The sequence below is a fragment of the Tamandua tetradactyla genome, chromosome X (assembly GCF_023851605.1).
Source record: "Tamandua tetradactyla isolate mTamTet1 chromosome X, mTamTet1.pri, whole genome shotgun sequence".
Lineage (NCBI taxonomy): Eukaryota > Metazoa > Chordata > Mammalia > Pilosa > Myrmecophagidae > Tamandua > Tamandua tetradactyla.
In genome coordinates this window covers 149398239-149411182 of record NC_135353.1, presented here as the reverse complement: position 1 = coordinate 149411182, position 12944 = coordinate 149398239, and the positions used below count along the sequence as shown (strand labels likewise).

At 35.0% G+C, this 12944-nt stretch overlaps 1 protein-coding gene and 1 non-coding gene across 3 annotated transcripts in view; both read left to right on the top strand.

Moving 5' to 3' along the window:
• Window positions 1-12944, top strand: part of POLA1 (DNA polymerase alpha 1, catalytic subunit) — a 381691-nt gene that overhangs the window by 77011 nt on the left and 291736 nt on the right. For both annotated transcript variants that reach the window (XM_077145414.1, XM_077145413.1), the window contains 6 exons: window positions 2051-2167; window positions 3848-4023; window positions 5833-5962; window positions 6424-6543; window positions 7653-7752; window positions 8890-9014. In XM_077145414.1, the coding sequence (XP_077001529.1) occupies window positions 2051-2167; window positions 3848-4023; window positions 5833-5962; window positions 6424-6543; window positions 7653-7752; window positions 8890-9014 (768 nt within the window). The remainder of the gene's footprint in view (window positions 1-2050; window positions 2168-3847; window positions 4024-5832; window positions 5963-6423; window positions 6544-7652; window positions 7753-8889; window positions 9015-12944) is intronic.
• LOC143672368 (small Cajal body-specific RNA 24) lies at window positions 8234-8364 on the top strand. Its single transcript, XR_013169822.1, has one exon.

Sequence of the window (12944 nt, the reverse complement as noted above, 5' to 3'; positions counted from 1 at the left end):
GTTCCCAAGAGAAAGAAACCAGTAAACATACCCTCACCAAATAGGAGATCTAAACTTCCTCTTAACTCTTGTCCCTCCCCCCATTATTTACCTCTGCTGTTGCTGTGGTAGTGCTGATGGTTTCTTTTTGAACATAGCTCATAGCATGCAATAGCAATTTTCCCCCTGTACCCTGGACTTTGAACACTTTTTATACAAGAATCATATCTTTGAAGTAATTCTTGTGAGAGGTCATATTTCTAGTGTTCATCATATTTCTAGTTCTACATCATGGGACATGTAGGTCCGTATAACCCCTTTCAATCTTGTTTATCTTCAATATAGTAATATTACTTACAGACCCACTAGAGAACCACCTTCACTCCTATCTATTCCCTTGCATTGGAGTTCAACCTCATTAGCTAATGCTTCACCCATCTCTAGTTTCTATGTATCTCTAAGTCCCCTATATTCTGTATTATAAGCCTCTGATTATACCTTTATGGTGGTCATAAAAGTGGAATCATACAGTATCTATCCTTTTGTGTCTGGGTAACTTCACTCAGCATTATGTCCTCAAGGCTCATCCATCTTGTTATGTGCTTCAGGACCTCATTTTGTCTTACTGCTGCATATTATTCCATTGTACATATATACCACATTTTGTTGATCCACTTGTCTGTTGGCGATTGTGAATAATGCTGCTATGAACATTGGTATGCAAATATCTGCTTGTGTCATTACTTTCAGCTCTTCTGGGTATATACCAAGTAGTGTTATTGCTGGGTCATAGGGCAACTCAATATTTAGTTACCTAAGAATCTGCCAAACAGTCCTCCATAGTGGCTGCACCATTATACATTCCCACCAGCAACGCATAAGTGTCCCAGTTTCTCCACATCCTCTCCAACATTTATAGTTTCCTGTTTGTTTAATAGCAGCCATTCTTATAGGTGTGAGTTGGTATCTCATTGTAGTCTTGATCTGCATTTCCCTTATAGCCAGTGAAAATGAACATCTCTTCATGTGCTTTTGAGCCATCTGTATTTTCTCTTCAAAAAAATACCTATTCATATCTTTAGCCCATTTTATTATTGGGTTGGTTGTTCTTTTGTTGTTGAGTTGTATGAGTCCTTTGTATATACTGGAAATCAAACCTTTGTCTGATACGTGATTTCCAAATATTTTCTCCCATTGAGTTGGATGCGTCTTCACATTTTTGACAAAGTCTTTTGAAGTATAGAAGCATTTGATTTTGAGGAGTTCCCTCAAAATAGGAAGCTACCTCCTATTGCTAGGTCTTGAAGATGTTTCCCTACATTTTCTTCTAGAAGTTTTATGGTGCTAGTTCTTATATTTAGGTGTTTGGGGATCTGATTTATTTTTAACTTCATGTAATTTTTTAATCATAGGCATGCCAACCATGTTATTCACATGATGGAAATTACCATTATAGAAATAAGTTTTGGTTATATTTTTGAAGTATTTTCTGCTTTATATAGCTTTGTTTCCTTGTTCTTAACAAATTTTGTTTTTGAACTTTTAGTGATAGGTATTTATTTTGTTGCACGTTGATTAAGGATCTAAATCAGTAATGTTTGAACTTGATTCTTTAAGAAGAAACTGGATGCTGCTTCTGAGTTTTCTAAGAAGTTTTAAACTATAACACTATATAGGTGGGTTCTCTCTTTTTAAGAAAGCAAAATGGATAGGTTTGAATATGGCTTTTACTGATCATGTAAAAAGTATGGAACAGTAAAATTTGCATTTGCCTCCAAGGCTGTGAGGCATTAGCTGCAAATTAAGACATCCTATGAACCTTGCATAAATTAGGATGAAATAAAGTTTATTCCAGCAATCTGCTTAGCAGCCTTGTTAATGTCAAGGCTAATGAATGCTGCTGATGAATAAGTTCCTGAAGAAGAAAAGACCCTCAATCGGAGGTAAGCTCATGATGCTATCAATTAGAGACCAGAAAAAGAAAGGGCAAAGAAATTCTATGCATATAAAGATAAATCCTGTAATTTGCGTTTGTTATAACATTATCAGCTGCCTTTTTTTTTCTGACTAGGGTCATAATATTTGGGGGTTTGATCTGGAAGTGCTACTGCAGAGAATTAATGTGTGCAAGGTTCCCCACTGGTCCAAGATAGGTCGACTGAAGCGATGCAACATGCCAAAGCTTGGGGTAATAATAATTTTCAGATCTTACTTTATTTGGCTTTTTCATCTGGAGTAACTATCAGGGCATACTATGCTTTTCTGAGTGGGAATTGATTGTCTTGTGATAGGGTTTCACTATATTTTAACTCTGGTACTGAGTGTCTTTTCCATCAAATCCAGCATTTTATTGGTAAAAGCTACTGGACATTTTATAAATAAGCTGTTAGAATCTAGGAACAGTGAACAGAGCACGTACATGTTACCTCCAGGTTATGTTACTGAGGTGATTAGCCCTTAGAGCAGGGTTGCAGGGTTCAGAAATCATTGAGTGTTGTCATTCAGGAAGAAGATTAAAAGAAAGAATGGAAAGGAGCTGATAACGACTGTATTAGGAGGCAACAGGCTAGGCACTTTAACACCCCCATTTTATTTTACAGGTGTACCTCACAGAGGTAATGTAGCTTTTTCAAGATCATATAGGTGTTAAGGGGAAAAACATTTGAACCTAGGCCCATCCTATTCTTTTAAAGTCCATGTTCTTTTTATTCTACCACCTTGCTTCACATTTGGAGGTTTTGGTGGTGTTTGCATGAAGGTGACCTTTAGTTCCTAAACCTCATACTGCTCAGTGCTTGCAATCTTATTTCACTTAAAGCTTTTAAATAAAATGCACATGTTGCTTCATCAGAGAACTTTTTGACCTAGTTCCATGGCATTGATTTTTCTATGAACGTTCCCATTTCTAGTATGTGCCCCCCAACCCCCTTGTTAGACAGCATCTTTGGATTTTTACATAAAACAAAATGAAACAAAAAAAACAGGTACAATGAACTTATCCTGGAAAATACTTGAAGATTCATGCATTTATTTTTTATTAGAAAATTTTTAGGTTTACAGAAAAATTGTGCAGAAAGTAAAGTTCCTATCTACTTTTCTCCCCATTTTAACATTTTGCGTTTGTGTGGTACCTTTGTTACAGTTGATGAAGGAATATTATTATAATTGTGCTATTAACTATAGTCCATAGTTTATATTACAATCTGCTGTTTTTATTGTATTGTACAGTCCTATGTATTTTTTTAATTTTGATTCTAGTAACATATATCCAACCTAAAATTTCCCATTTTGACCATATTCAAATATATAATTCAGTGATGTTAATTAAAGTTATAATGTTGTGCTACCATCACTACCATCCATTAATTCCAAGTAATGAGAATAAGCAAAGTCATAGAGTCATAAACTAGAATACAGGTTGCCCAGGGGCCAGGGTGAGGATAGGGTATGGAGAGTTAACGCTTAATTGATCCAGAATTTCTCTTTGGGGTAATAGAAAAGTTTTGATAATGGATCATGCATTTATTTTCAAATATGCTACAGTTGTCATAGTGATGGCTTCTTTCCTTCCTATCCTATTTTGATTCAAGCTTTACTCAGTTTCTCCAATCTTATTTCCTTCTTTTAGGTTACCTTAATACATTGTGCCTTCTTACTTTTTTCTTACCTTTCCCTTAATACATGCCTTCTCGGTTTGTTATTGCCTAGTTATTTGCATACATTATGATACAGTATAGCAGAGTCATTAAAGGCTCACCTCTGGAGAATTTCATCATTGTAATTTTGGGGCTAGCTTCAGAATATGTTAGAATGAAATGTTCTCAGTATCTCTCCTTTTTTCAAACCTGCTTTTTGTTCCCCTTTGTAGGGCCGGAGTGGTTTTGGCGAAAGAAATGCTACTTGTGGCCGAATGATCTGTGATGTAGAAATTTCAGCAAAGGAATTGATTCGTTGTAAAAGTTACCATTTGTCTGAACTGGTTCAACAGATTCTAAAAACTGAAAGGGTTGTAATCCCGATGGAAAATATACAAAATATGTACAGGTATGATCTTGGATGCTTCAGATTTGAAATTAGCAACAGTAGGAAACCAGTATCACCCCTAGGCTGGAAGGACAGTAGCGGGTGATGCTACTAGAGGAGAAAACTGTTTATCTTCATGTCAGTACCACCATTTCTAATACTTTAATAATTTGAAGTGTTTTGCCTTTTGAATTATTCTTATTTAATCATTTTATCTCCATCTCCCTCACCTATCTTAAATACCATCTTGCTGTTTCCTAAGAGCAATTTGGAAATTGACATGAAATTTAGGTTTCTACACTTAATTCATTAATGTAGGAATTAGTATAAATATTTTGGAAATATAAGAACTGAGAATTCATTGTTATTTAGAGGTATTGTTTGGATTATTTCTTAAATAAGATTTCTTCTACCCCTCTGGCTACTTCTCATTCTTCTTTGCCATTTCCTTCTGAGTCCTTGAACCTCTCTGTTCTGACTGTGTTCCCTCTCTAAGGGTTCCCATGGAGTCTTGTGCTTTAAATACCATCTATGCTGACGCCTCCCAAATACATATCTTTAGCTTAGACCTCTCCCTGAATTCCAGACTTGTTTATCCACCTTCTTATTTTACTTGGATATCTAATATGAACCTCTGTCTTAACTTGTTCAAGACTAAGCTCTTGATCTTCCCCCCTAGGGCCTCCTGTCATCTTTCTTTACTCAGTCACTGGTACCTCCATTTTTCCAGTGCTGCTGGATACCTCCAAAGTCATCCTTGTCCCCAAACCTCCAAGGCGTCCTTGATTCCTCTCTCTGACAACCCACATTCGATCCATCAGCTCTATTTTCAAAATATGTCTAAATCTAACCCCCTCTCTTTACCTCCCCCTTGGACCCACCCTGGCCCAAGCACCATCATCTTTCCCCTACATTACTGGGTCTTGGATTAGCCTCATTGGTCTCTATGCTTTTTCCTTTGCTCTCTTGTGGTGTTCAACCCGGGAATGAGAGTTATCTTGCTAAAATTAAGTTTGATCGTGGTACTTGGCTCAAAACCTTCCAGTAGCTTTCTGTGTCATTCAGTGTAATAACCAGTGTCCTGATTTTGATTTACAAGGCTCTCTACCTGTTATGTCACTCCACCACTAACTGTTTTCATCTCCTATTTCTCTTTCAACATTCTTTCTTTTCCAGCTATATTAACCTCCTTCCTGGTCCTGGAATTGTCAGATTTGTGTCCAATTCAGGGCCTTTGGGTCTGCTGTTCTTCCCTCAGATATCCATCCACAAGGGTTATCCTTTAGCTCTTCCGGATCTTTATTCTGAGATTTTCCCCAGTTTCCATTTCTGGTATCTCCCATATCTCCCAGCTGTCAACACTTACCTGTCCCTTTGCTTCTTAAATTTCTCCCTTTAACGCTGAGCATTACATGCTATATATTTAATTTCTTTTTTCTTATTTATACTCTGTCTCCTCTATGAGGACAGGAATTTTTGTCTATTTTGGCCACAGCTGTATCCCCAGGGCCTAGAACAATGTCTGGTACAAAGTAGGTATGCAGTATATACTTGCTTGGTTGAAATGAATGAAAGGATTTGGGTAGTTTTCAGGTTTGTAGTTAACATGTAACTTCATTTTATCTTTGTGGGATTTTTTATGTTTTATGCTATGAATGAGTTCCTACTTACATATACTGACCTTATTTTAAGTGGGTTCTCAAGCTGAGGTGCTGTTGCTCTGAAGTTACTCATACCAAAAATTCTTTGTAATATTTTTATGAAGTTATGATTATAGTCATTGTTTCCTTTAATTACTTGATTCTGTTTCATTCCTACTTTTCTGTACAGTGAATCTTCTCATCTGCTGTACCTGTTGGAACACACCTGGAAAGATGCCAGGTTCATTTTGCAGATCATGTGTGAGCTAAATGTTCTTCCTTTAGCATTGCAGATCACTAACATCGCTGGGAACGTTATGGTAAATTTAACTTGGGATGGGGGGACCATTTCCTGTTGGATTCAGTGTTTGCTTGGGGTAGTTGTTATATGATAATGAATATAAATGCATGCTTATGAAGTGAGTAACTTGTATTTTGAAAGCTGGGATTCTTTTGTAAAAGGAAGAACAGTTGGTTGGGAGAAGGGGAGGAAAGCCAGGTGCAGTGTGTTGAAATTTGGGTGAACATAAGGATTATCTAACATGTATCTGTTTTGTGAAGTAAAGAAATAGGTTGTTGATGCCTGAAGCTCTTTTTATCTTCCTTTAAACCAAAATTCTTAATGAACATTAGAACTAATTTAGTACTTTTTGTTTTTTAAAGCGGCCCTTGTCATTAGGAGTAGTTTTGAGTGAGGTGCTGTGATTAAATTTACCAACTTTAAAGTTGCTTTTGTTTGTTGTGGTTTTGAGTTCAAATTAAAAAAAATTCTATTTAATAGTCCAGGACACTGATGGGTGGACGATCTGAACGTAACGAGTTCTTATTGCTTCATGCATTTTATGAAAACAACTATGTCGTGCCTGACAAGCAGGTGTTCAGAAAGCTTCAGCAAAAGCTGGTAGGTTCAAAATTGTATGGTATTTTGCCTTTTCTTATCCTTCCCTTTATTACCTAGATAGCTTTTCTATGCTGTGATAACATCTGCTTCCAAAATAATTAATCCTTTGTGTACTGTACAAACTGTCAGGCTTGTTCCATTGTGTTGGTGTGGTCATTTCCTTCTCTCTTCTCTGTATAGGTCAAAATTATTTTTGAAATACGGAATTATTTGAGGGGACGCATTTAAGCCTCTCTGATTGGTAACCATACATATAAAGTTTTATACTACCTTAATCCTACCCAAAGTTAAATGCCAGTTAAACCTTATATCTTCTTTAATCTATAGACTTGTGCCTTAATTTTTATGTTGAATTTTTTGTGTACTAATACGTACAGTCAGATTTCCCAAATGGCTTCCATCACATTGGAGCTAAAACTAGGTTTAGCTTCCATTTTACCAGCACTGATAGTAATGAATTCAGAATGGGAATTTAATGTTAAAATGTGATTCAGGTTCTTGTATTTGCTTGTTTTTTGTGCGTTAACAAAATTGACACAGGGAATAGTTTCAGAAATTCAACTTTTGCTGCGATATTATATGTTGGCAATTTATGAACTACTTGTGAATATATCTCAGTATATGGATGTACTTATTTTAAGTTGTTTATATTAATAGTGATAATACGTATATGAAATGTTTTACCTTTTTTATGTCATGAACGTTAATGAATTTAAGAGGACCCTTTTACAATTTCAGATTTCATGTAATATGAAAAGTTGTATTTTTAGTATCGATGAAAAGATATGAAAAGTTTCTGTGAATTCAGAAACATTTAAAAATAAAATTTGCATATTTAATATCATGACCTTAAAATACCACCATATGCACATATTTGGAATAAAACGTAATCCTGAGATGCGGTATTTTTTTTTAAGATTGCTATGTTTGGCATTCATATGGATTCATGAACACATTACAATAATTATCTTTCTTTATGGGTAAGACCATTAACTAACAATAAATTAAGCTTATTAGAACTCTGTACTGAAATTAGAAAGGGGAGAATCATAGAACTTTATAATTCATTATTTGCTGGCTGGTGAAGTTATTTATCCATTTGATATTAGGGGGATGAAGAAGAAGAAATTGATGGAGATGTCAGTAAATACAGGAAAGGACGTAAGAAAGCAGCTTATGCTGGTGGCTTGGTATTGGACCCTAAAGTTGGTAAGGCTGGACAGTGATTTGGCCTCTGGTGTTAAGGAATTTCTTAACGTAGAGCTAGGCTTGAGAAACTAGAAGACCTGAATATATATTGTAGGTTATCAAATAGGTCTTGTAATGGCCTTATTTTATCTTTCATCGATGAAAAAATCTTGTTTGCCAGTCATCTGATGTGGAATTAATGTGAATTTTATCAAGTAACTTGAACTCTGAGTAGCAGTTATTTTTGACCAACAGTGATTTTACTATTAGTTGTAATGAAATATAGCAGTAGTACTTTGGTAGATCTGAGTTTGTTTTCAGGTTATGTGATCACGGGCTGCCTGTTTAACCTCTGTAAGCCTCAGTTTCCTCTTCTGTAAAATGGAGCTAAGAATAGTATCTGCCACATAAGGATTTAAGGAATAAAAGTGATGATTTAGTTTAATGCCTAGCACAGACTAAGCTATCAGTATGTTTGCTGTTATTACTATTGGCTTAATAGTGGACATTTATTTTTATTTGGTTTCTTCTCAAGGTGAAGATAACCCGTTGTAAAATGTCCTAGAGAAATATAGTAGCTTTCTGTTCACCCTTTGCAAGAAAAAAGGGTGGATCGTTCCACTACTGACATTTATGTACATGTCTCTTGTCTGACTTTTAGCATACGTTGTGTACAGATAAATGGGCTTCCAAATGTCTTCTTTAAAGGTGTGGTTGTGAAAAAGACTTAACCATCCACTGGTATAGATAATTAAACATTTTGGGGGGTATGGGATAGGAGGAACTGCTTGCTTAAAGGAAAATTGAACAGTATTTTTTTGAAATGGGTATGACTCTTGTCGAGAATAATTGATATGCGAAGATGGTGACCCATAATAATGGTGACTTTGGAAACTACTGGGAAAAGAGTGGTTGTAGCTGTTTCCAAGGCAAACCATGATATCGCCTGTCACACTTTTCTTCCATCTTCTTTTGTGACCTGAAGTTTCCCTCTGTCCTTTTATAGAGTGATAGTAAATGCTTTTCTCCTTTTGTCTACCTTATAGCTCTGGATAGTATATAATTTCTAAAATACTTCATAGTATATTATTTCTAATGTGATGTTTTGACAAATTTGCTTTTCTTTAGACTTTTTATGATGTGGCTTTTTTATTTCAGGTTTTTATGATAAATTCATTTTGCTTCTGGACTTCAACAGCTTATATCCTTCTATCATTCAGGAATTTAACATTTGTTTTACGACAGTGCAAAGAGTTGCTTCAGAGGCACAGAAAATTACAGAGGTTTGTATTCAACTGGTGCTCTTGAAATAAGTTTAAAAGTAGTGGTTAAAAAGGAAGCAAGCCAAGGGGTTTAACATTCTTGTTTTTCGTCTGAAAGGATATATTCAGTTGTATCTTTTTTGCAAAAGGAAGGGTTTGGTAGATGGAGACAGACTGGTTGTATGCCTATTTTAAAACAGCTTTATTGAGGTATAATTCCTATACCATACAATTCTCCCAATTAACTTGGGCAGTTCAGTGTCCTTGAGTGTATTTACAGAGTTTGCAACCATCACCACAGTCAATTTTAGAACATTTTCATCACATTAAAAAGAGACCCTCTGTCATTTAGCTGACACCTCCCCCAATCCCTCCAAACCCCTACCCCAACTCCAGCTCTAGGCAACCTCTAATCTGCCTTATGTCTCTATAGTTTTGTCTATTCTGGACATTTCATATAAATGGAATCATGCACTATGGCCTTTTTTATCTGGCTTATTTCATTTACTATACTTTTTCAGGGCTCATCCATGTTGTAACATGTATCAGTGCTTCATTTCTTTTTATTGCCAGATGATCCATTGTATGGATATACCATATTTTATTTATTTTAGAATCAGCTTGTCAATTTCTGTAAAATCATCAGCTGGGAATTTGATAGTGGCTGTGTTGAATCTGTACATCGATTTGGAAAATATTGCCATCTTAACAAAATTGCCTTCCAGTCCGTGAACATGATACGTCTTTTAATTTATTTGGTCTTCTTTAATTTCTTTCAGTGATATTTTATAGTTTTCACTGTACAAGTCATGCACTTCTTTTGTTATTTTTTTCCTAAGTATCTCATTCTTTTTGATATTGTTTCCTTTAACTTGACTGAACTTGTTTAATAGTTCTAATAGTTTTTTTGTGGATTCTTTAGGAGTTTCTATATTCAGATCATGTCATCTCTGAATAGCGATAGTTTTACTTCCTTTTCAATTTGGATACCTTTTATTTCTTTTTCTTGCCTAATAGCCCTTGCTAGAACCTCTAATACAATGTTAGATAGAAGTGTGAGAGCAGACATCCTTGTTTTGTTCCTGATTTAGGGGGGAAACATCTAGTCTTTCACCATTAAATATGATGTTAACTGTGGTTTCTTCATAATGCCCTTTATCAAGTTGATGAAGTTCCTTTCTATTCCGGCTTTGTTGGGTATTTATATCATGAAAGGGTATTGGATTTTGTCAAATGCTTTTTGTGCATCCATTAGGAAGATCAAGTGGTTTTTGTACTTTATTCTTTTTTTCATATGCTGAACCAGTGTACATTCTTGGGATCACTTTTTCATAATATATCATATATATATGTAATGTATATTATAATATATAATCCTTTTTATATGTTGCTGAATTCAGTTTGCTAGTAATTTTTTGAGGAATTTTGCATTTATATTTGTAAAGGGTATTGGTCTGTATTGTGGTGTCTTTTTCTGGTTTTGGTATCAGGGTAATACTGGCCTCTTAGAGTCGGTTGGGAAATGTTCCTTCCTCTTCTATTTTTTGAGAGTGTGAAGGATTGGTGTTAATTCTTTAAACAGTTGGTAGAATTCACTATGAAGCTGTCTAGTCCTGGGCTTTTCTATTTTTGGTTACTGATTCATTTTCTTGTTATAGGTATTACTTTTCTATTTATTCTGGAGTCAGTTTTGGTAGTTTGCATCTTTTGAAGAATTTGTCTATTTCATCTAGGTTTTATCTGATTTGTTGGCATAAAATTGTTAAACTATTCCTTTATAATCCTTTTAATTTCTGTTAGGTCAATAGTAAAGTCCCCTTTTCATTCCTGATTTTAGTAATTTGAGTCATCTTTTTCTTCTAGTCAGTCTAACTAAAGGTTTGTCAGTTTTGTTGATCTTTTCAAAGAACCAGCTTTCATTTTGTTGTTTTATTGTTTTTCTACTCTCTATTTCATTTATTTCTGCTCTCATCTTTATTATTTCCTTCCTTCTGCTTTCTTTGCTTTAGTTTGCTCTTTTTCTAGTTTCTTAAGGTGGAAGGTTACATTATGATTTGAGATCTTTTTTGATAGACATTTACAACTATAAATTTCCCTCTAAGCACGACTTTGGCGTATTCCTATAAATTTTGTTATGTCCCTCATGCTTTTTTACAGTCAATCCCTTCTCCCATCAGGCAAACAGTGATCTGGCTTCTTTCCCCCTAGGTTAGTTTTGCCTGAGCTAGAATTTCATATAAATGGAATGATACAATACATACCCTTTTGTGTCTGGGTTTTTTGCTCAATGTAATATTTTTGAGATTCGTCCATGTTGTTGCATTATCGGTAGTTCTTTTTATTGCTGAGTATTATTCCATAGTTTATTTATCCATTCTCCTAAAATGAACATTTGGATTGTTTTCAGTTTTCGGCTATTACTAATAGAGCTGTTGTAAACATTCATGTACAAATCTTTCTGCAGATGTATGCTTCCATTTCTCTTGGGTAGATACTTAAGGAGTGAATTTGTTGGTTTGTACAGAAAGTGTATAATTTAATTTGATAAGAAAAGTGAAACTTTTCCGAAATAGTTGTACTATTTTACACCCCCATCACCAAATATAGGAGTTGCTCCCTATCTTCTCCAACAGTTGGTATTTTCAGTCTTTTAAATTTTAACTCTGAGAGCATTTCTTAATGATTCTATTCACTAAGCAAAATTTTTAAAAGGAATCTTTTTAAATTCATCATGTAGATTTTAATCTAACCAGTGATCATTCAGTTAACAGTTTTAGGTAAGCTTAATGAGTAGTTCTTTATATATAAAGCAGAATGATTTGACTGTAGGGAATTTTATTAGATTTGGTTCTCCAGCAATTAAAAAAATGTAAATTATCATATTATCTCTGTATATTGTTTTCCTGTGTATTTTGCACACATGGCAGAAGATGTCTGTCTGCCCTCTAGCTCCCAAATATTTACGTGTCTCTTAGTTCTAACAACATGCTTGGTAGTTGCTTTTCAGTCCCAATTCCATATTCCTAGAGGAGACACTCTTTTTTTTTTAATTATTTTTTCTTAATTTATTTTTTATTATCAAACCAAAACAACATACAAACATGAACGTTCCGTGCATAGTGTACAATCAGTGGCTTACAATATCACCACATAGTTGTATATTCATCACCTTGATAATTTTTTAAAACATATGCATCACTCCAGAAAAAGAGATAAAAAGAAGTAACTCATACATACCATATCTCTTACCCCGCCCTCTCATTGACCACTAACATTTCCATCTACTCAATAGACTTTAACCTTTATTCCCCCTATTTTTTTCTATACCCCTTACCACTCCCTTTCATTGTTCGCTAGTATTTCAATCTACTCAATTTATTTTAACATTTGTTCCCCCTATTATTTATTTATTTTTAATCCATATTTTTTTACTCATCTGTCAGTATCGTAGATAAAAGGAGCATCAGACAAAAGGTTTTCACAGTCACATAGTCACATTGCATAAGCTGTATCATTCTACATTCATCTTCAAGAAACCTGGCTACTGGAACACAGCTCTATAGTTTCAAGCACTTTCCTCTAGCCTCTCTAATATACTTTAATATAAAGAGGATATCTATAAAATGCGTAAGAATAACTTCCAGGATAACCTCTCAACTCTGTTTGAAATCTCTCAGCCACTGACACTTTATTTTGTCTCATTTCTCTCTTCCCCTTTTCGGTAGAGAAGGTTTTCTCAATCCCTTGATGCTGAGTCCCAGCTCATTCTAGGATTTAGAAGAAACACTCTTAAGGGTTTGCTTAGGTTGGCGAGTACCCCTAGTCCTATCAACTCTGACCACAGGTGTGGATTCAGAGAGTACAAATATGGCTGCTAAGCTGGTGCCTTCCTTTCTGTGGGACTTGGGGATAATTTTACAGAGGAAGTGCTGGGTAGACATCTCTAAAAGG